The following is a 24846-nucleotide window of genomic DNA, read 5'->3' on the forward strand; positions in this document are numbered from 1 at the left end:
GAGCTATTTATAATTCATTCAAGAAGTATTCATTTAATGTCTACTGTATAATGAATCTTGTGCTAGATAATGGAGAGCATATAAAGTTTATGTCTCTTTTTGGAAAGTCATTATATCCAGCTGCATGGGGCCAGATCAATGTGTGTGAGAGCAGTACTACTCAGTGGGATGTTTTGTATATCCTGTTTCAGTACCTATATTAAAAGATTCTCTTTTTAAAAAAAAATAAGAATTTAGGTAAAACAAAGACTCTTCCCTTGTGGAATACTACGGGAGAAATTAGAGAGGTAGAAAAGGAATGAGGCAAATGCACTGTTTCAAGTGGAGGGAGAAGGTGTCCAGTAGGAAGGGGTGGACAACAGTCTAAAAAATTGCAAAGAAGTCAAGGATGATGATGACTAAAGAAAAGCTATTAGATTTACAAATTATGATATCACTAGTGATCTTTAATAGAGAAGTTTCAGTACAGTAATTTAGGCAAAAACTAGAATGTAAGGGTAAGGAACAGGGGGCAAAGAAGTAGAGGCCTCAGGTACAGAAATTTTTTTCAAGAAATGTAAAAGTGAAGGGAAGAAGAAGAGTAGGACAACAGCTGTACAATGGGGTTCTTAGTCTGATGTAGAGAAAAGAAAGCCAGACTTGGAATAATGAGAAGAGCTAGGTAGGAGCTCTGGCACTGCCACTCACTAGGTGTATGACATGAAACAAGCCATTCTTCTCTGGGCCTCTGTTTGATCATCTGTAAAATGATCTCTAAGGTCCCTAAAGTTTCAACATTCTGTAAACACCATCATTCTAATGATGCAGCCTATGACTACACAGCATTTCCAACACACTATAGACATACTGAATTTGTTAACCAAGACACCTAGCATTCTTTAATGTGCATTTCTAATCAATATAAGTCAACTCCAGAGTGTTGAAATCATATGGGAGATTATATATTTATTCCTGCTAAATTTGAACTTATCCAATTCAGCACATCATCATAAAAGATCAAGATAATTTTGGACCTTGATTTCACCAACTGGATTTCTTGTTCCTCTTGGTTTTGGATCATTTCCAAATTTCATAAACATGACTTATATGTCTTCATTAATGCCACTAATAAAAATGTTCAATATAACTGGGACAAAGACAAAGCTAACTGATATGCCATAAATGCCTTCTACCAGATAGACTGAAATTAATTTGAAGTAATTAATCGACTCTGGGTTACCACTGTTTAAACAAGGGTAAATCCACTCAATGGTATTATAATATGGTACCATTTTTCCATCTTACCCACAAAGATATCAGAAGACAACATCAAGGTATACTGTGGCAGTGCCATGATCAATTAACATAATCATCTTATCAAAACAAAATAAAGTTAATTGGGCATAATTTGTTCTTAGTGAATCTTTACAAGATATTAGTAGTCACCACTTTTTCCTCAAGCACACTCAAATTATCTATTTAACAATCCATTATAGAATTTTTACAGGAACTAATAAAGCCAAGCTTATTTATGAAACCACCTTTTTGAAAAACTGGGACATTTCACATATATACACATGCATATAACACATAGATGTTGTGTATGTAATGCTTATTGATGACTTTTCCTTCACACTGCAGGTATTTTCCACCTCCCCTACACTGACTAAAACTTCTCTTGTGACAAAAAAAAACCAATGAAACAAAAATATCAAATACAGATAATATCTGACAATGTATATGACACTCTTCATGGCACTACTCTTGAAGTTTACAGGCACATCTATGATTTCTCTTTATTTCCTATGATATAATTTGGGCCTGGAGATTTTAATTTAAGCTAGCTATTGACTCCTCTCTTGGCTTCAATTCTTTCTTTTATCTTAGCCTTTTCAGGTAGAGCATCCTTGATGGCAAAGATGGAAGCAAAACAGTCAAATAATTCTGTCTTTTCTTAGTCACAAATATACCATCTTTCTTGTTTTCAAGAAAGTATAGATTATACATGATGGAGGCAAAATATGTCCCCAAAGCCTGAAAATGTGCTTTAATATCTTCCTAGATGCTTACAGGCAAGTGAGTATATAAGTAGTGTACTTCTTTTAGTCATTTCTCAATCAAATATCTAACAAAAGGCAACAGAGAACAGTCTACCACAACTTTCTAGTGAGGTCCTTATCAGAAAGGACTGTTATTCAACCTCACGTACCCAATGTTCACAATAAAGTAAGGATCAGTTATACAGAATGCAACAGCACTATGCCTTCTTCCTGGCTACCTCTAAGAGCCAGTGGCTGAAATATACTCTTCAATCAAGACATTCAGCAGCTCCCCCTAACCCAGTGCTCAGATCAGAGTGATTAGCAGCCCTCCAACTTTGCTTGAGTCAGATGGATCTTTTTTAATTTATGTATTTTCTTTAAACTTTCATTTCAAAATTCAGGAGAATTTTATATATGACAGACATGATAAAAGGTTTTGGTATTATCTCAACATAGACTACAACAATAAGAAAACTTTAGCGCTGGTTCTCAATAACAAGTAAAATTCAGCCTGGTGGAATCTATTACTCCATTATTTTTTGGCTGGTAGCAGTACTGAAGCATTTCAAAATTATTACCTTCTACTGCTCATTGAAAACTAAATTCCAAAGAGATGGAAATGTGAAGATTATGGGTTTTTTTGTACGGAAGTTATTTCCAGAGTGACTTTAACACTTTCAACACATTCGTATAATTTTAAGTTGTACTTTTATAGAGAAGAATTAAAAACATTAGATATAATTTATGAAAATTTCAAAGTAAAAACTCAAACTATCATGAGATGATTATTTTTTCCAAATATGAATTTGGTTAAGATCTAATTCATATAAACAAAGAACTGCCCGATAAATGATTCACATCATCCTATAATTTATTAAATAATACCTCTGCAAGCATGAAATGCTTCCTTTTCTACATGGAATATACATAAAAAATTTGATGTTTCTGGCTAGCAAGGAAAGATTTACATTTCCATTCCGATGTTTTTGTTCCATGTAAGCCTTATTTTCTCTCTCTTTCATATTAGAAATACCACTTTTAAGAGCAAAGGGCGAAATGCTAAAAGAAAAAAAAAGGCCCTGCTTCTCAGCATATGGGTAAATTAGGTACTTCTACCTGTTACAAGGGTCCTTTACCTAGAGTAGGAGTCAGCAAATTCCAACCATTGTCAGTTTTGTTCAGCTTGTAAGGTAAGTTAATTTTTACATTTTTAAATACAATAAAACTTTATTTAAAAATAAAAAAGCCACTCTTAACTCTCAGGCAGTTTGCCAACCCCTGTGCTAAAGAATTATTTTATCATCTTAAAATTTTTTAAAATGACTAATAAGGTAGACAAAAGACAAATGTGTGTTAATATTTTTGACTATAATGTGATATTTTAAGTCTAAGATATAAATCCTCTATTTGATTTTACCTTTCTTTGTTCCTCCTCCTTCTGCTGAAGTTTATGGACTAAATGGCTGGCTGCTTGCACTGCAACAGAACAGAAAGTGATTGTCAGGATACAGGGAGAAAAATAGATTCCTACAATTTTAGAGTTGAAAAAGATAATAGGATTCAATTAGCCCAACCCTCTTGATCCAGAGAGGAAGATTGAGACCCAGCAGGCACACAGCTAGATTGGAAATCGAATCAAAAAATGTTAAGTCGTTTAAACTATTGCAATATCACTATATATTTTCCAAGTATGTCAATTTGCCAAAAAAAGTTTGCCAACATATATGGGAAAGTCACTACAAACCAAAGCAGAAACTTCATTCTTCAAGCATTTCAGAAACCAAACAGATAAGGTACCTATACATTCCTATGATTACAACTCTCTCAGGATCTAAAAAAATGTAAAATACCTGATAAGTGAATATTAGAAGTGAATATTTTTCAATCTCTTATTCATATTTCTTTTTCTATTCCAACTGTCACAATTCTAATCTAAGCATCTCTTCAAACCTAGACTAATCCAAGTTTCCAAATGGTTCCCCCATCTTTAGTCTCTCCCCCTCCAATTAGTCCTGTATCTCATAGCCAGATTAGTCTTATTAATTTTATCAAATCACAACTGCCAATAGGATCAAGTTCTGAATCTAACCTGTCATTCAAGGACCTCTATCAATTAACTGCCCAAGTTTCTCACTACATTCAAAAAATACCTGCCACTCTATTTCATCTCCTTATGCTTAAAACAACTTCTGTGCCTTTGCTCAAGCTGTTTTCTCTCCCTACCAAAAAATCCCTTTTCTTCTCACTTATAACGCTTACACATTTCTAAGTGGCTAGCTCAAGGTTCATCTTTGAATAAATTACTCTTTTAGTAACCTCATCAAAAAAGGAGTTGCTACTTATTTTGAACTCCCTTAGCACTTATGCACATAGATGATGTAACATTATGTGGCAGTTATATATTCACTGAAGATTATTTTACTTATCTTCTACTCAGTTAGATCATAAGTTATATGTGAGAGCTGGAAGAAAAAAATTGAAAAGAGAAAAAATAGCTTAGAATGGAAGGTAGAAGCTTTACCCAAGACACAGATGACCTGAAAAACAGAATGAAGCAATCAGAACTCAATGACTCCACAAGCTAAGAAATATTTAAACAAAGCCAAAAAATTTGGGTGGGGGTTAGTGGATGGGGGTAAGTTGGAAAACAGAAGAAAATATATGGTATCTACTATCAAAAACAACTACCCTGGGAAATAAGTCAATGATAGATGATATAAGACTCATCTGACTCTCTGAAAACCAAGAACACACAAAGAATTTAAACAACAAATTTCAAGAAATCATAAAAGAAAATTATCCAGATGTATTATTGCCAGAAGGCAAAATAAAAACAGAAAGACTCCAGAAAGAAAGAAGAAACCTCAAACCAAAGACACCTAGGAATGTCATGGCTAAAATCTAGAGCTTCCAAATCAAAATATAAATAGTTCAAGTACACAGAAATAAAGAGTTTAAGTATCAAGGAACCAGTCAGTATCAGGTAAGACTTGGCAGCAAGCACTGAAAAGGAAAGAAAATAATTCATCCTGCAAATTTCATTTGCAAAGATGCCACTTCCCCCGCCCCAAACAAAACACAGAATTGGAGTACAAACATCCTGAGGCAGAAGAAAAAAAATCAAGAGATAACAATAATGGAAGGATATATGAAAGTTCTAAAAACAAGAATAAAGATAGAATGTAAAATTTATAATCTAAGGATGTCTTCCAGAAAAACATGACTGAAAAAACATATTATATTTCAGAAAAATCATACAGAAAAATGTCTAGAAACATTGTAAACAGATGGCAAAGTACTGATCAAGAGACTCTATAGAAAACCAATGGAAAATCTCAAGTTTAATTCACAAAGAAACTTTATGGTAAAAACTCAGAAATATAAACAAATATTGGCTACTGCCAGAAAAAAACCACAAACCTTTCACATCCCAAAGAAAATTAATCAGAACAGCACACGGAGACCCCTCATTTAAAGAAATCAAAGGAACAACTGGGAATTAGTATGAAAAGCAAAAATTAGTCTGCATCACAAAATTTTATATCCTGCAAAGCTGAGCCTAATCCTCAGTGACAAACAAAATGGGGACATCGAGAAAAAAGGGAAGAATTCAAGTCATTCCTTGAAAAATCCCCAGAGGTGAGCAAGGATATTCAATATGCAAGCACAAATAAATTTTTAGAAAGTTTAGATGAAAGACTAATAAATGAAATTAATGTTTTTGAATATGCAAAACTGATAATTCAAAGAAGTGGATGAGTATCAACAAAAACATAAAATAACCAAATTAGTAACATAATAGGAACAATCCGATCTCAGAAAAAGAAATGGATCAAGCCCTAAAAGAGCCTCCAAAGTAAAACAAAAACAAAAACCACTCCTGATCCTGAAAGATTCACAAATGAATTTTACCAAAGATTTAAAGACACTAATATCTCTAATATTTTCACATACTCAAAAAGATTTGTAATCTCTCATAGGTAACAGTTTTCCATCCAATGATGGGGACTGTGACCCATACATTCCTACATATCCTAAGCAAATCTTCTCTACATCCTCTGATAAACTTGACCTGCATTCACCCAAAGTGCTAGTAACCTTCACTTTTCCCTGAAATTACAAAAACACCAGTGGAAGACACAGGCTGTCTACTAGGTACCTCTTGCCCTTGCCAAGGGACCACCTATCTTTTCTAAGCATCCATTTTCTTGATGGCATCCTTTATATCAGTTCTTTCTAGTTTTTTTTATGATTATGAATTTCAGTCAGCTCACATTTACCAAGCATCTCCAAATTATCCTGATAGTCAGTTACACTCAGTTTTGAAATTTTCCATAAGAAATCCAGTTTGCTATCCTTGTTTTAAATTTGAGGACCATTCATTCCTTTACACTGATAGTCCATGATGTATATGTTCTATACATGGATACTGATGTGTACATACATACATAAACATATTTATATGCAGATATAGGGTATCCCAAACGAGTAAAACTTTTGGGATACCTTGTATGATACTTTGTATCATACAAACAGTTATATATACCATTATACAATAAATAATAAATTATTATACAATCATACCATATTATTATACTTATGACAATAGTATATGTCATATAATCTGTTACATATCATTATATCATATATTACATGTGTAATAAGTATACAACATATCATTAGATACTGTCCATCTTAATATAATTATTGATACATACTATGTCATTAATGTTATATGCAATTGATATATAATCATCTATTAATAGCATTGCAGAATAATGTTACATATGGCGTAATTAGATATGCATACATATCTTACACACATTTTTCTTGGATATATGTACACAACAGATGAAACATTTTTGAATGGTTGGGTTCCCATAGTGGGTGATACCACCCCCTGGAGGATGCTGGAATGATGAGGGTGGGGGATGGTAGTGGCCTCAGGTGCAATTGGGGGACACTGAATAAAAATAAGGGAGCGGTGCAAGCATAAGGAAAGAAAAGAAGATAAGAAAAATTTGAAAAACAGTTCGTAGATGTTTCATATGTTGTATAACGTGATTAAAGTCATAGTGATTACATTATTTTCCAAATAAACACACAAAACCCAAGTTATAACCAATTAGTAGTCAAGTCTGCCAATAGGTATTAAGCAAGTGTTGGCAGGTGAGTGTGTTGTGCATTGTCAGGAACTCCAGCATTCATTGGCAGGAATATGTGCGTGTAATGACTTGCTTACAACATGATACTCTATGGTTAGATGACGCAATATTGCATCATCAAAATTTCAATGCAAGAAAAACCCACAAATTTACAATAAATCATTAAATTTAAGATGTCATTTATTTTTAAAAAATTTATATATATTTTTTGAAATGATGTAAATTTCCAAAAAAAAAAAAAAAAGCTTAATGGGTTAAAGAAAGTAGATTTCTGGGGCCGGGGTAGGTGCTGAGTAATTTATTTTTTTTTTGAAAAGGGGGCAGTAGGCCAAATAAGTTTGGGAACCTCTGGACTGTAAATGATAAGAAAAGTAGCCAAACCCTAAGTGACAAAGAAACATTTCCCTCCCCTTAGAGGCCAGAGGATTTTAAGAACAGTCATTATCTGATGTAATCACTCTATTGGTTGTCTTTGATGAATCCTTTTTTGTTGTTATAAGTTAAGGGGGGAAAGAGAGTAGAGTATTACCCAGAAATGAAACTGATGCAAAAAAAGGACTTTAATAAAACATTTTTGAAATAAATGTCTTGAGTTTTTTCAAAACTACTAAAAAATTAATAAATATGCCAACTATGTATCTTTAGCACTTCGTTCAAGCATGAATAGAAAATGATAGATACAAATAAAACGGCAATTAATATATATTATGAGCAAGAGTCATAAAAACACTGGATGGTATTACCTTGATAAGGCTATATCAAACATAAAAACTTCCAAGACTTTATACAATTTTTTCAGTCAGTGGCAAAATCATAAAATCTAACATTCAGGTGCAATATGATTTTTTAATCTTTATAATCACTATATTTCTCCCAAGTAGCAGGTTATAGTCTAATTTTAACCAAATACATCTTAATTTTATAAAAACCTGGAATCTGGAAAGCTGCATCTGGAATATAGGTAGATTATTATCTCGATTAGCCCTCCATGACCCAGAGTACAACAGGAACCAGAAATGAAAAAGTTTGTTGGCGCCTGTTGATGCCTCACTTGCCTCTATCATGAGAACAGTTTGGAAAGCCATTCATTGGTAATAAAGGAGCCCAATATTCCCAACAGATGTTGGAACATTAATTATTAATTTCCTAAATTCTGTGTTTTAATTCTAAATACTCGATTAAGTTTCTAGTCCAGGAAATACATTCATAATACGGACTATGGATTATCAACGCTGTTGTTCTACTTTGTTTCAAGACTGCATCTTTATGACAGGAATTTTTGGTCTTTTTTGTGTTATATACTCCTTTCCTAGACTGATAAAACCTAAAGACCTTGTCTCAAAATGTTTTTAAGTGCATAAAGTAAAATAAATATACAAAGGAAACCAATTATATGGAAAGTTAGAAAAATATAGAAAATAACAAGTTTATGATAAAGTAATATATCTAGGTCATATGTAGTATAGTAGCTATAGTAATACTGGAGTACTGATGAATGTAAATGATATTCTAAAATCTCTGCAACACCTGTAATATGATATGAAAATATATATGATAATTATTGGTGACAAAGTCACAGGTCAGTCAGTCAATAAGCATTTATTAAGCACTTAATGCATGCCAGATGCTGTAGTAAGCTCTGTGGATGCAAAAGAGGCAAAAAATAGTCCTTGTCCTCAACTCTCATAATCTGATGGGGGAGACAAGTAAGCAATCCTATCCTATATATAGGATAAATAGGAAAAAGGAAGGCATTAAAATTAAGGATTGGGAAAGGCTTTTCGTAGAAGATAGGATTTTAGTTGGGACTTAAAGGAAGTCAGGGAAGCTGGTAGGCAGAGATGAGAGAGAATATCCCAGGTATGGGGGACATCCAGAAGTAATGCCCAGAGCTGATAGAAAGGGTCTTGTTTGTGGAACAGCAAGAAGTCCAGTGTCACTGGATTAAAGAATACATGAAAATGAAAGAAGACTGGAAAGGTAGGGGGAAAGCTAGGTTATAAAGAAGTTTACATGCCAAACCATTTCATATTTGATCCTGGAGGCAACAGGGAGCCACTGGAGTTTATTGAGTAAGGAAGTTATATTTTTGGACCTGTACTTTAGGAAAATCACCTGGGTGACTGAATGGAAAATGGATTGGAGTAAGGAGAGACTGGAAGCAAGAATGATCAGCAGGCTGTTGCAACAGTGCAAGCATGAGGCAATGAAGTCCTTCACCAGAGTATTGTCAGTATCAAAAGAAAAAAGGGGGTGTATTTGAGAGATGTTGCAAAGATGAAAGTGACAGGCCTTGGCAGTAGATTGGATATGGGGAGTGAGAGATAGTTAAGACTCCAGATGATTCCTAGGTTGGGCACCTGAAGGACTGGGAGGAAAGTGTTGGCCTCTCTGGTAATAAAGAAGTTAGGAAGGGAAAAGTATTAGGGAAAAAGATAATGAACTCAGTTTTAGACATGTTGAGCTTAAGATACCTACAGGGCATCAAGTATGAAATGTCTGAAAGACAGCTGGAGATGTGAAACAGAGAGGAAATAGGGCAAGATAGGTTAATCTGAGAACCACTAGAATAAAGATGGTAACTAAATCAGTGGGAGCTGATGAGATCACCATGTGAAGGAGAAGAGGAAAGGCCTCAGTACAGAAACCTATGGGACACCTGCAGCTATGGGGCATGACCTGGATGAAGATGCAGCAAAGGAGTCTTAGAAATATTCAGATAGGCAGAAGGAGAACCAAGAGAGTAATGTCGTGAAAACCTACAGAGAACAAGGGTGATCAACATTACCAAAGAGTACAAGATCAAGGAGATGAGAGCTGAGAAAAGATCATTGGATTTAGCAACTAGGATTACTGATAACTTTAGAAAAAGCAATTTTGGTGGAATGTTGAGATTGGAAGCTAGACTTTAAGGGGTTGAGAGGAGGGAAAATGGAGGTATCTATTGTAGATGGCCTTCTCAAGGAAGTTAGTCACAAAGAGCAGTTGAGATAGAGGAAGATAGCTATGTGGAACAGTGGATAGAACACCAGGCCTGGAGTTAGGAAGTCCTGCATTCATATCTGGCCTCAGACACTTTAGCTGTGTGACTCTGGGCATTTTAAATCACTTAAACCTGTTTGCCTCAATTCTTCATTTGTAAAAATGAGCTGGAGATGGCAAACCACACTAATATCTTTGCTAAGAAAACCTCAAATGGATTATGAAGGGTCAGACATGACCAAAATGATTGAACAACACAATAGTTAGCAAAGCTGCAAGGATCAAATGAGGGCTTTTTTGAGAATAAAGGAGACATGGGCATGTCTGTGTAGCATGTAGGCAGTGGAGAAGGCAGTAGACATGGAAAGATTGCAGATAAGTGAGTGGAGCCTACAGAAGACGCAATCTGTTAGAGGAGATGGGATACAATGGAACTGCTTGTGCAGGCTGAGGGATCAGTCTTAGAAGGAGTAAGGCCATCTCTTCATTCTCCGGAGACAAAGGTAAAGGAGGAGATAATGGCATATGAATAACATAAGGTGAGAAAGAGGGGAGAAGGAGCTCAAGGCAAGTGGTCCCAAATTTTCTGTAAATTATGAGGCTAGGTTGTCAGCTGAGAAGGTGGTGGGAGGGAGAGCCATGGGAGTTTTATGGAGGGATGAAAAGGTTTGGAAGAGCTTTTGTGGAGACTGGTAAGGTGAGCTGATGAAGGAAGGATAGTAGGACTGACTAGCAGCAGTGAAGGCCCAATAGTTGAGAGTTAAGTTTATAGGGAACCTAGTCGGAATGATTGTATGATTTATTTTCTCCACCTTTGTTCAGTAGCATGTGTAGAGGAGCAAGGTCAGCAGACGGTAGGAGCAATCCAAAGTCGAGGCTTGGCAGGACACAATCAGCAACGATAAGGGCGCCAGGGACTCAAGAGACAAGGTTCACCAAAAGGGTTCAAATGAAGAAAAATGGCAAGAGCAAGGAAGTAGGCCTGTGAGAGAACTGAGCAGTTGAGGTTACAGAGTGGATGAAGCGTGGGGTTGGGTAAGGGAAGGCAGAGGAAGAAGTGGAAAGCCAACAGATTGTAGTTAGAATCCTTAAACATAGAGGTACTATGTGGGTGATGGCAAGATCAAGGGTATTACTATCTTTGTGTATGGCTAACGAAGGAAAGAGAGTAACTTGTAGACAACTGTTTACCAGGTTTTTTATTGGTTAGATGTAGATGGGAAGTGCATGAACCTCAAAGGAGGAAAGAGGTTACTGAGTGATGGAGATAAGAGAAGAATATGGAAGTGGCAATGGGGAGCATGGAGTATTCCAATTCCTGTACCCTGACCAGTGAACCAAGAGGAATAAGTGAAGATGCAGACAGTACTGGAAAAGGTATCCAGGGAGGTTGTGTCATCAGTGGGGAGCCAAGTTTCAGTGATAGCTAGAAGATGGAAGGAATAGGAGGGGAAAAAATTTAGGATGAAGGTAAATTTGTTGCCTATGGAACAAGCATCGAGAGGACATAGTGGAAGGGGAGGTGGCATGTGGTTGGAACTTTGGAGTGGAAGGACTGAGGGGATGGGAATAAGGAATCAGGTGTTGGGAGATAGGGAAAGGGGTTTTGATGATGACCTATAAGGATTCAGAATCACTGGGATGTATAAGATATGATCAGATGTGAGAAGAAATGTTCATCACTGACTGGAAGGTACCACTCCTCTTTCTAGAAGGCTAGAGATCAGGTTGGAGATGTGCAGCATGAGATGGAAGGCATGCAGTCAAACAGGAAGCCATTTCATTAATCCTATTCCCTCTTAAGGGAGGAAATGATGCAGCAGGAGATGGAGGTCAAACCTACACAGAAGGAAGTCCCATTCCCCACTGACTTTCTTTTTTCTCTTCTCTTAAAGGACAGGCACAGCAGAAGACAGAATGTCTGAGGTCAAAAGGAAGGCTGATCCTCTCTGCACTGAGGTTCTCCACATCAGCCCAGGAGGTAGAAGTTGCCTCATCCTGACAAAGATGGAAGTTGCTCGGCTGCTCTCTAGCAGACTTCCCTCAGGAAGTCTGGAAGCAGGTAATAGAAGGCTCAGTCAAAGGTCAAAGGAAGGTCTTGCTTGTCTTTTCACCTGAGGGTGGAGACTAGGGGGATAAGTTGTGGGGGGAGGGAGAGGGTAGACAGCAAAAAGTGAAAATCTCATGGCTGCAGGGGGTGTTAATTCAGGGTAAGATAAAGTTGGGCTGGCCCCTTGCCAGTTTCTCTCAGAGGACATGCACAGCAAGAGATGGAGGGTATGGTCAAACTTCTTATTAATACTGCTATAGTATTAGCAGTAGTTTATTACTATTATTATTCTTATTAGCAGTACTTATCTGTAGTTTATTGCCTAAATTCATCATTGAAGAAAATGATCAATTTCAGTTTAAGTTTCGTGAAAATAAAGATGTAATTTTTTCCTATCTAAATTCATGGGACTCCCTACAATTTGTCCACAGATCCATGGAAATATATTCTAGATTAAGAATTCCTATTTTAAGATGTTGACCATGACACCAGAATTGCCACTACCCTAAGAACTAAACAAATTAGTATATTTTAATGTGGCATTATCTCCAATTTATAATGGTTCTGATTATTTGTATCCAGAATTTGTGATTTTATCGGCATAATTTCATTGGTATATCCAGGCATCTGCAATTTCATCCAGGTATAGAAACCCCTCCCATTAATGCAGATTAGTAACTTCTTTATAATTTGTAGTTTTAGAGTTATCTTGGGGCAATAAGAATTTAAGTCACATGCACACGGTCATACAGCAAGTATGTATCAATCATGTCTTGCATCCAGGTTTTGCTAACTCCAAAGCCAAAACTATTCATCACAAATACAGTCAGGAGAATAATGCTATATGGAATCTTCATATCTAAAATACATGTGTAACCCATATTTCAAGCTTGAGGCATTTACATTAGACTTTCCTCAATGAGGGACAGAATGATGACCCACTGCACATCTGGGTGAAGAATGAAGTTGGTGGAAGAGCACTGAGATCAGAGACACTTTTTATTCCTCCTTTAAGAGAGGACATGTATGGTTCCAGACTCGTGGGAGAATCATCTTTGCTGACAATTCTCAAATCTATCTATCCTGCCCTAATATCTCTGCTGACCTTTAATCTCCAATCTCCAGTGGCCTCAAACTGGATGTCCAGTAAACATTTTCAACTCAACCTGTCCAAAACGGAACCATTATCTTTCTCCCTAAACCCTTCCCATCTCCTACCAACACAATCCTTCTAGCTCCTCAGTACTGCAACCTGGAATCATCCTCTACTCTTCTTCATCTCTCACCTTCATATCCAACCCGCTGCCAAGACCTGTCGATTTCATCTCTGCAACATCTCTCAAACAAATTCCCCTTTCTCCTTTGACACACACCACTCTAGTGTAAACTCTTATCACCTCACACCTAGACTGCTGCTATATCCTGCTCATTAGTCTGTTCACTTGAAGTGTCTCCCCACTCCAATCTATTCTCCATTCAACCACAAAGTGATTTTCCTAAAGCATGAGTTGGACAATGTCACCCTCCTACTCAATAAACTCCTGTGGCTCCCTACTGTCTCCAGGATCAAATAAAAAATATTCTATTTGGCATCTAAATCCCTCCTACAGTATTTCCAGTCTTCTTATACCTTACTTCCATCTATGTATTCTCCAATCCAGTCACAATGGTCTCCTGGCTGTTCCATGAACAAGATACCCTATCTCTTGACAGGGTATTTTCTCTGGCTGTCTTCCATGCCTGAAATGTTCTGCCTACTGACCTCCCTGGTTTCGAGTCTCCACTAAAATGCCACCCTCGACAGGAAGCCTTCCTCAACCCCTCTTAATTCCAGTACCTACCTTCCCTCTGTTAATTATTTCTGTTTATCCTGTACATAGCTACCTTTTCTCTTTCTCTCTCCATACATACATACATATATACAGGTATGTGTGTGTGTGTGTGTGTGTGTGTGTGTGTATTTGTTTGTATGTAGCCTCCTTTATTAGATCATAAGCTCCCTGAGGGCAGGGATTGTCTTTTGCCTCTTTTTGTATCCCTAGTGCTTAGCACAGTGCCTGACACATAACTGGTGCTTAATAAATACTAATTAATTGACAGACCAATTTCAGACATTTGGAGAGACACACACACAGATCCGGGAAAGCAGAAATATAGGGATAAGCCCCTGGATGAGACTGGGGTCTTTTTATTGGTTGAGTTATCTCATTTCCATTTTAGAGTTCATTCACTCTGTGCATTTTCTGGTATATCTAATCTGTATAACTTCTCTGATTTCTGTTTGCTCTCTGCTTAGACAAATGGGCTTACTATTCACTATGATTGTCTAGCATTCAGGAAGGACTTAAACCTGTGATTGTAAATTGTAAGCCTCCCTTTAAGTGACAGTGACCAAGTAAGCTAGTGGCTTTGTTGCTTTTGAACCTAAAAATTCATTCTCCAAGATCCACAATATGGTGGGGTGGGGATGGCATATAGAAATATCTCTGGAATTTTGCCCACCCTTCTCCAAGGCAAGCTTTGATTCCTGCCTGGAGGGCAGTAGGAGAAAGGGTCATAAGGCTGTCCATACCTGTCTTCCTCTGAGAGATGTGGGGCGGTGGTGGGGGTAGAAAGGGAAAACAGACTAGAATTGCATCTCTCTGCCCCAATCTTACTTCCTAAATATTGCTGGTTACAGAGCAATGAAATTTTTAAAGTTCAAAAGCTACAAAGCTGTATTTTCCCTGGTTGCTCTCTCTTATAGATGGTTACATCCAAGTTTATACATGCAGATTCAACTCTTTCCCACCAAATACTAATGACATAAAGGACCATCACGAACAGTGAATACAGAGTAAACTCATTTTTGCAAGCATGGAGCAAATAGAAATCGTTGAAGTTATACAGATTAGGATATACCAGAAAGTACACAGAGTGAATGAGTTCTCCCACTAGGAATGAGATATCTCAGTTCAACTAGAAAAGAAACTACTCTTACCCACGGGAAAATACTCATTAAGTCTCTAGGAAGACTCTATTCCCTTGCCACCCTGTTTTAGGACAGATTTTTTTTTTTAAACAGCTGGATGTCATGTCCAATTTTTCTTTTTAATTATGCTTCCTTGTACATGGACATTACTTATTTTAACTAACCCTGAATAGTCTAAATGTTCTGACATATGAATAGGAAACATTATGACTCTGGTTTGCTCCTATACTATTAAGGGGTTTTCCCCCTTTGTTATAAATAAATCTTTTCACTCAAAGAAGGAAACAAAATAAATGATTTAACATGCTTTATTCTCTTCTTGACAAAAATAAATATCTTTAATATTTCTGTGTACTGGAAAAAAGTATAACAGACATAAGAAAAATGTACAAAATCTAATGGTCCAACAAACATCTTCTCTGTAACCTCATCCTATTTAATAATACAATTCTAATAATACTGATAACTATCATAATATTCACCACTTACTACCTACATCTTTGTGACACAATTTCCCTCTCTTTACCCTTAATAAAAGCCTTTCCTCATTTGAAACAGAATCAAAAGGAAAGCAGAACCAAAAGGAAAGCGCATAGACCAAAAAGAGAAAATACCAGAACATAAATGTTGGCACTGCACTCTTCAAAAATTAATTTAAAAGGTAAATATTTGCTGGCTTACATCTCTGAAGAGCCTGGCTCAGGTGGTCCTGCATTGTTTCTCTACATTTAGGAAGAATCTGTTCACTTGTCTCTTGGATTACATTCTTCAAATTCTCAAGAACTCTTACTTCTCGGAGGCCCCGTTTTTCCTATTCAGAAGTGAAAAGGCAAGTTATCACCATATAAGTTGTTTGAAATCTTAGAACAAGGGTTCTTAACCTAGGGTCCATGATCTAAAAAAAAAAAAAAAGATTACATTTCAATATAATTGGATTACTTGTAATTCTACTTCTTATGTATTTAAAAACATTCTTCTGAGGATCTACAGCCTTCACCACAATGCCAAAGATCTGTGAGAAAAAAGGTTAAGAGCCTCAGACTATTTTTTGAGAGCTCATATATTCTTCTTTTCAGCCATTACTTGGGTTTACGCTGTATTTATATTTTTTATACTTATATATGTACATGTAATCTTTTTTAAAAATTATTTATTTAATATTTTTAGTTTTCAGCATTGATTTTCACAAGAGTTTGAATTACAAATTTTATCCCCATTTCTACCCTCCCCCCACTCCAAGATGGCATATATTCTGATTGCCCCGTTCCCTAGTCAGTCCTCCCTTCTGTCACCCCACTCCCCCTCATCCCCTTTTCACTTACTTTCTTGTAGGGCAAGATAGATTTCTATGCCCCACTGTCTGTATCTCTTATTTCCTAGTTGCATGCAAAAACTTTTTTTTTGAACATCTGCTTTTAAAACTTTGAGTTCCAAATTCTCTCCCCTCTTCCCTCACCACCCACCCCCCCTAAAAAGGCAAGCAATTCAACATAGGCCACATGGGTATCATTATGTAAAACCCTTCCACAATACTCATGTTGTGAAAGACAACTATATTTTGCTCCTTCCTATCCTAACCCCCTTTATTGAATTTTCTCCCTTGACCCTGTCCCTTTTTGAAAGTGTTTGCTTTTAATTACCTCCTCCCCCTATCTGCCCTCCCCTCTATCGTCTCCCCTTTTAAATCTCCTTCCTCCTTCTTTCCTGTGGGGTAAGATACCCAATTGAGTGTGTATGTTATTCCCTCCTCAGGTCAAATCTGATGACAGCAAGATTCACTCATTTCCCCTCACCTGCCCCCTCTTCCCTTTCTATAGAACTGCTTTTTCTTGCTACTTTTTTTTGCCAGATAATATAATTTACCCCATTCTCTCTCTCCCTTTCTCCCTGTCTCAATATATTCCTCTCTCATCCCTTAATTTGATTTTATTTTTTTAGATATCATCCCTTCATATTCAACTCACCCTGTGCCCTCTGTCTATATATATATACCTACTTATATACATACATACATGTATTCCATACATAAATACAAAGATGAAAGAGGATATAGTTCCACTTCATGTCACCCCCCCCACTCAATAAACTCCAGTGGCTCAGAATGAGTGCAACCTAGTCTTTTTAGCCCACTACACCTAGGTAGCCCCAAGCCCTTGATCATGTTTCATCTTCACATACCATCCAATCATCCACCCAGGTCATCTTGCCATCTGCTTGCTTGCACATGTGAGCACGCTCAATTTCATCCTCTACTTTCAACCTTTCCCTCTGGATACAGTATTCAAATCAAGAGTACTACTACTCCTGAAAGGGGTGAGTGTCAATTGCCTGCCTTATAGCCCCACTCACTGCCCAAGTGAATCCCCAAATCAAAACTCCCTTCCCTGGACATTACTTCCCTATACATGCTGTCTTCTGTGATTAAGCGTAAACTACTTGAGTGCAAGGTCAATCTTATTTCTTTGTTTTCCCAGTGCCAGGTACATATTAAATGCTTACTAAATGTTTTTATACATTCATTACCTATGGCCTCTAAGATCAAAAACAACTTCCCTATTTGGCATTTAAAGCTCTTTTCAGTCAGGCTTAAACCTGTTTTTCCAGCCTCAATGACTACTTCCCCCTACATACGTATGGCCTGGTCAATGTGGCCTCCTCTCCTCTCTCTCTCTCTTCGCCATGTCCAGGCCTTTGATCAGGCTCTTCACCATGCCTGGAATGCACTCCCTCCTTATCTATGCCTCTTTGGAATCCCTAGTTTCCTTCAGAGCTTAGCTCAAACACCAATTTCTAAATGAGGTCTTCCTTGATTGTTCCTAGCTACTAGTTCCTTCCTGAAAATTAACTTGTTTGTACAGAATTTTGAATGCACTTGTAAATGTTAACCTCTTTAGAATGGAGGATACTTAAAGGGGAAGGACCATTTCATTTTTGTCATTTATTCCCAGTGCCTGGCACAATGCCTGGTACACAGCAGGCTTTTAATAAATACATGTTGATTACTCAAGAAGCTTAAAATCTGGCATAAGTATGTTTATATGTACAGCTTGCATATTTTTATTATTGAATGTGTTAATGTTGGTATTTTTTAGAAAAGAACTTGAACTAAAATAGTTCCACAAAAATACCTCTAAAAAATGAAGTTCATATGCAGATTTCTTTTGGTCCATACTTACAGTTTCATCACTGCATGTATAGAAAAATCCCTCTACAGATGCAGGTTGATAATATCTCAAAACCAACTTATGGTTTTACAGAGTTGCCTGGAGTCACTGAGAAGTTAAAGTGACTTTTCCACAATCACAAGTATGTATCAGATACAGGACTTCCAACCCTAGATTTTCTGATTACAAATCAGCTCTCTAGCCACTACACCATAATGCCTGTCACTTGTATACAGATCATATGCCAAGAATTTAAATAGGAAGATTAAACTGATTTCCTATTAACCTAACAAGTAACAAGTTACTTCTACAAAGTTATTACGGCAATCCCAGTTCTTTGTATTCTTGAAGGTACTATGAAGAGGGTGTGAAAACTGATCTAAATGATTTAAAGTTTTCCTTCTGTCAAGTATTAGCCAACTAGACAGAAACGAAATCTATTATGTATCCACCTACCTGGCATCGAAGCAATCAAATAGATAACATAATATTTTACTCTAGCAAGCCAATTTTTTCACTGGGCACTAGAAATAGAAGGTTACAACTGTGAACACAGTCCTGTCTAGACTACAGACTTTTATGTCCTTGCTTCATTTTTCCTACCTTTTGAATTTCAAGGTAAAGTCCTTTTCCAGGAAAGTTTTCCTTGATCAAGCAAATCTACACTCCTAACTCATCAATAACCCTCCCCAAACTTGAAATGATCATACTTATCTGAATATTAGAATGACCGTTTTTCTCCCTCAGTTGTAGTATTTTCACTTTTTTAAACAGCTAGAACAATGGTATGAGTCCAATAGGAACTTCATGTATATACCTTTTAGCACTTAGAACAGTGCTTTCAGGGTGGGGCTATGTTTCTGATTGCTTCATTGATTAATAAATAGGTTCCTCCTTAGTTGTGTATAAGAAAGGATAAAATGAAATCTCCTCAGATGTTGGAGGATGAAGCCACAGAAAAACAAGGCTTTATGTTTCACTTTTACTGAATGATACTAGATAAAGATTAATTAGAAGAATGTTCACCACAAAATGCTAAGAAGTTCTAAAACTCTGTTGATAATTTCTAATAGAACCAATGTGAATAAACATACATTTAGCCACGAGAAAGGCTGATCATTTTTAAAAGTAGGGAACACAAAAGCATAGCAGAACCCTTCCAATTCTCTAGTAAATACTGCCACCATGTGGTATAAACTTCCTTCTATTAATTTCTATTAGAAATGTTGACATATAAATAGAAAAAATGACAACTATATCTACATACTTAACCATCAATTTGACCTGTCCATAAACCATGGATCACATGGACTGCTTGGTTGGTGTATTACACTTTTAAAATTAGTTAAAATGACACAACAGTGATTGCAATCATGAAGAATAATGTTCTTCAGCCTCAAGCATCTCTGTACAAAAGCCCCACAAATTTTAATGAAGTATATCAGAGACTAGACTAGGATCAAAGTTCTCTAAAGTTACACATAAACCCTAAGGTTCCATAAGAACTTCTATATTATTTTCCTAACAGAAGAAAAACAGAAAACACAGTTGAGTCAGATGGGAGAAGAAATTTGTAATAATTCACAGCAAAGGCTAGTTTGAAATTTTGAAAATCCCAATTTTTTTAAAAAAATGCAATTTTACTACATTTATGCACATGCAATAACTTCACTCCACCAAGGCAGTTTTTACAAGCCTTTTCATTCCTTTTCGAGGCTCCCATGGCTCCCTCCCACCCCACTCTGCCTCATATTTTACCAAAAAAATTGAGGGCATTTGCCAAGAGCTTCCTCTTCTCAACTCACATTACTCAGACACCTTTCTCCACCATTCCTTCCTTTATTCCTGTCTCACATGAAGAGGTGGCCCTTCTCCTTGCCAAGGGAACCCCTTCTATGTGCGTCTTCCCCTCGTGGTTAAACTTGAGAAAGCTGTCTGCAATTGATGCCTCCACCTCCTTTCCTCTTACTTTCTCTAAAACTCTCTGCAATCTTGTCTCCATTCTCAACATTTGTCTGAAATTGCTTTCTCCTGGGGGATCAAGGATCTTTTAATTACCAGACATGGTGGTCTTCACTCAATCCATACTTCTTGACCACTCTGCAGCCTTTGACACTGTTGATTACCTTCTTCTCCTCAATATCCTTTCCTCTCTAGGATTTTTGGGACATTGCTCTCCCCTGGTTCTTCTTTTATCTCAGTTTCCTTTGATGGATCTTCAACCAGGGCATACATGTCCACTACCACTGTGAACATACTTTCTTAAGTGTTAAAAGTATATCCTCTTTAGTAAGGATTCCCTCTACAAACTTATTTTCACCAGTCAATAAGTATTTGTTAAGTACTGTTTACACCAGCCAATAAGCATTTATTAAGTACCTACTGTGTACCAATCCTTATTCAAAGCACTGAGGATATAAAGAAAGGTTAAAAAAAAAAACAACTCAGTTCCTATTCTCAAGAAGCTCACAATCTAAGAGGGGACATAACATTCAAACTACTACGTACAAATAAGATACATACAGGTTAAACTATAGATAACCTCAAAAAGGAGGCACTAAGACTAAGGAAGAATGGAACAGCTTCTTGCAGAAGGTGAGATTTTTAGCTGAGATTGGCAGGGAAACCAGAAGGCAGAGATCAGGAAGGAGAGAGCTCTAAGCAAGTGTTGAGAGAAGCTGCCTATTTTATAGGTTTACGTATTGTTATTATTGAGTCATTTCAGTCATGTCCAACTTTTCATGAACAAATCTGGCACAGATACTGGAGTAGTTTGCTATTTCCTTTTCCAGTTTATTTCAGACTAGGAAACTGAGGCAAACAGGGTTAAGTGACTTGGCCAAAGTCACACAGCTAGTAAATAAATGTCTGAGATTGGATTTGAATTCAGGTCTTTTGGTGTCTAGGCCGGGCATTCAATCCACTTTGCTACCTAGCCACATCATGTCCTAATATTTAAGGCAATGGGTTCCTAGGCTTTTCTAGTGACAGTATGGCATAGTAGAGTGTTGGACTTACAGTAAGAAGACCTGGATTCAAATCGTATCATACATTCTCTATGAGTCTATAGTCAAGTCACTTGACCTCTCTGGGCCTCAATATTCTATTTATAAAATGAGAAAAGCAGTCTGTACCAGTAGTACCATCTCACAGGGTTACTGTGAAGTTCAAGTGAGACAAAAATATGTAAAGTGCTTAGTAAACTCTAAAGTATTATATAAACATCAGGATTTGGGGTTTTTTTGACTAATGATCATTTTTAACAAAAAAATTCACGGTTCTTCATATGGTAGCAGGTTTACTTACTATCCACTGACTAAGAAAATAATGACCAAATAACAATAAGTGCACATGTGAATTAACGGACCTCTTGAAATAATTGCAACCCACATGTTGGAAACTATTGTTTTAAGTTATAATCCTTCAAAGTGAAGAATGTTGAAGGAAAATAATACTTTTAAATAATTATCATTTAAAGTGAAAATGTACAAGGAATATAAAAGGATCCAAAAAAAGCCCTTCAGAAGAAATGCAAATGATCAACACCAATATGAAAAAAAAGTTCCACATCACTAAAAAGAAACGCAGATTAAAACAATTCTGAGAGTCAACCTTACACCCAGCAAATTGAAAAACAGATTAAAAAAGAAAGAAAATCAATGTTGGAGAGACTATAGGAAGACAGGCACTATATGAATTGATCCAAACGATTTGGGAACTATGTGAGAAGCAACAATAGTCATTAAATTGTTCATAAGTTTGGATTCAATGATCCCACAAGATATATATTCCAAGGAGATCAGTGACAGAAAGGTCTTGTGTGTAACAAAAGTTCATACTGACACCCTTTGTGGTACAGAAAATGGGGGGGGGAGCAATAAGTAAGACATGATATAAGAATGCTCTGTTACATTCATATACCAAAATCCGTTCAGTCATTTCCTAGCACGTGGGCACTTGTTTTGCTTTTAGTCTTTTGCTATGGAAAAAGGCAGTGAACAGAGAGTTACCATCAGTCAGGAAGACATTCTATCTCTGACACTGCTTGGGTGATATTGGGCAAGTCTTTTAACATTACAGTGACTGAAATAAGTCTGTAAGCCCTTGAAAGGGAGGAAGTGGATAAGAATTCAGATGAACTTGGGAAGACTTTATATGACATAGGTCAAAGTTGGCAAAACCAAAAAAATATACAAACTGACCATAACAATATAAAGGAAATCACTAAAATCCATTAGAACCTCAGATGAATTCAATGACCAATTAATCAAGAGAATCAAAGGATCAAACATCTCTGGAAGAAAACATAAAGGTCATCTAGTCTAATATTCTCATTCTACATTTGAGGAAACTGAGGCCCAGAGAGGTTAAGTGACCTGCCCAAGATCATGCAGTTAAAAAGTGGGAGACCGTAGACTCAGAGCCTCAAGACTGTGACTGTAAGTATATGGCATTCTTTCCACAGCACCACTCTGCCTTATGGTTGATGATGAAATTTACTTTTCTCCTTTCCACAGAGAAGATATAAACTACAAATAGGGCATGAAGCATATGGTAGACCATGGTAAATGTATTGGTTTGTTTTTCTTTTCACCCCAGGGTTTCTGGAAGGAAGGGAAAGGAAGGGAGGAGTACTGATTGGGAAATGTCACCATTCTTTTTTCTAGTATAAATAAGATTTTTTTTTAAAAAAAATACTTTAAATAATACTTCTGAAGTATTAAAACACTATTTACCTATTTATTCTATATTCTTTTTTTTGTTTTTTTGGCAGGGCAGTTGGGGTTAAGTGACGTGCCCAAGGTCACATAGCTAGTACATGTGTCAAGTGTCTGAGGCCACATTTGAACTCAGGTCCTCCTGACTCCAGGGCCTGTGCTCTACTCACTGCGCCACCTAGGTGCTCCTAGTCTATATTCTTAAAAGTTTGATTTTCTATCATGCTGTGGACATAAGAACTGAGTAAGGAGAAATTAAAACTTAGGGAGTTTCTCTCCAATTCAGAATTCTAACCAGCAATGGGTGTTTTTAATCAAAATACCTCAAAGACAAATACTCACTTCAAATTCTTTCACAAAGTAACGTGTTTCTCCTTGAATAATTGGTCGATGATCTAATAGTCTAGAATGAATCTCTCCCAGATCTATAAAGACAAAATAAAAGTCAGGTTATTGGTAATGTGTGAACAATGGAAAAAAGCACTAGATTAGGAGTCAGAGAATTTGGATTCGAACCTCAATTTTGTCATGTAATTATCAATATGACTTTGGTCAAATCACTTGAGCCCTGTGAGCTTCAGTATCCTCATTTAGAAAATGAGACAGTTAGCCTAGATCAGGGGGCCAAACTCACATAGAAACAGCCCTAGGGCCAAATACTGACTTTAAAAAACCAAGTATTAACATTATCAATGTTCTACTGTATTTTTATTTACGTTGTTAAATTTATTTTATTATAAATTTATTTTGTTAAATGTTTGCTAAAATGTTATTTTAATCTGGTTTGGCTGTATTTGAATGTTGCAGCAGCAATTAAAGGGTCATATGTTTGACATCTCTGTACTAGATGACACCTAAGTCCTTCTTAGCTCTAAATCTATGATCCTATTCCTTGCTAGAAGTAATACCACAAGAATTTTTGTTTGAAATTTTTTCTAAAATCCCTAAGATTTAGGAAAAGTTACATGTACAAGAAAGTTACAGTTTAGAAATTTACCTATGGTAAATTTTTTTACTTTTAACAATTATAAGACCTAAGGTGTATAACCTGGAATTTCTAGGGAAATTAAATTATTAAACACAGTTAAGTGTTGACCAGTGCTATGTGTTTCACAAATAAGTCCTTAGAATGATTTATCTATACTTGTTTACAATTTCCTCACTAGTCTGTCTTTCAAAAAGCATTTATTACTTACTATATGCCAGGCAATGTGTTAAGCACTGGGGATGCAAAAAAGGGCAAGAGCTTCCGAAAACTGAATTTACCATCATCTACCCTAAACCTGCCCAACCTCCAATTTTCCTGTTTTGATGCAAGACACCAACATCCTCCCAGTCACTTAGGTTCATAATTTCAGTCATTTTTATTCTTCCCTCTCCTTCACCTCTGAATCAGTTACCAAATCCTGTCAAGTCTACCTTCACAGTACTGTAAATGCCATTTCCTAGTTCAAAAACTTATTGCCACTCATCTAGTCTACTGTAATATCTTAGCAATTGGTTCTCCTGTTATCAGTGTTCTTTAGAATCCATCTTGTGCCCAGTGGCCAAAATATTCTATCTAAGGCATAAGTCCAACCACATCACTGGCTTGCTTAAAAAAAAAAAAAAGCCTTAGTGGTTTCCAGTCACTTCTAGGAGGAAATACAAATGTGTTATTACCCTCGCATCAAAGTCCTCTACAATCTAGCTGAACCTACTTTTCCAACTTCCTTTCATAATAATCTCTTTCTACCCACCTTAAATTCCAAAAAACTAGTGTTAAATGAATTTTT

The 24846-nt window shown here is 36.5% G+C and overlaps 1 protein-coding gene across 1 annotated transcript in view; it reads right to left on the minus strand.

Moving 5' to 3' along the window:
* The window catches only part of BLOC1S5 (biogenesis of lysosomal organelles complex 1 subunit 5), a 52938-nt gene that overhangs the window by 23849 nt on the left and 4243 nt on the right, over positions 1-24846 (minus strand). Inside the window, exons 2-4 of the mRNA XM_036767493.1 lie at positions 23414-23496; positions 15871-16000; positions 3439-3497 (exon numbers count right to left, since the gene is read on the minus strand). Coding sequence (XP_036623388.1) covers positions 3439-3497; positions 15871-16000; positions 23414-23496 — 272 coding nt within the window. The remainder of the gene's footprint in view (positions 1-3438; positions 3498-15870; positions 16001-23413; positions 23497-24846) is intronic.

This window comes from Trichosurus vulpecula, chromosome 1 (assembly GCF_011100635.1).
Source record: "Trichosurus vulpecula isolate mTriVul1 chromosome 1, mTriVul1.pri, whole genome shotgun sequence".
NCBI lineage: Eukaryota > Metazoa > Chordata > Mammalia > Diprotodontia > Phalangeridae > Trichosurus > Trichosurus vulpecula.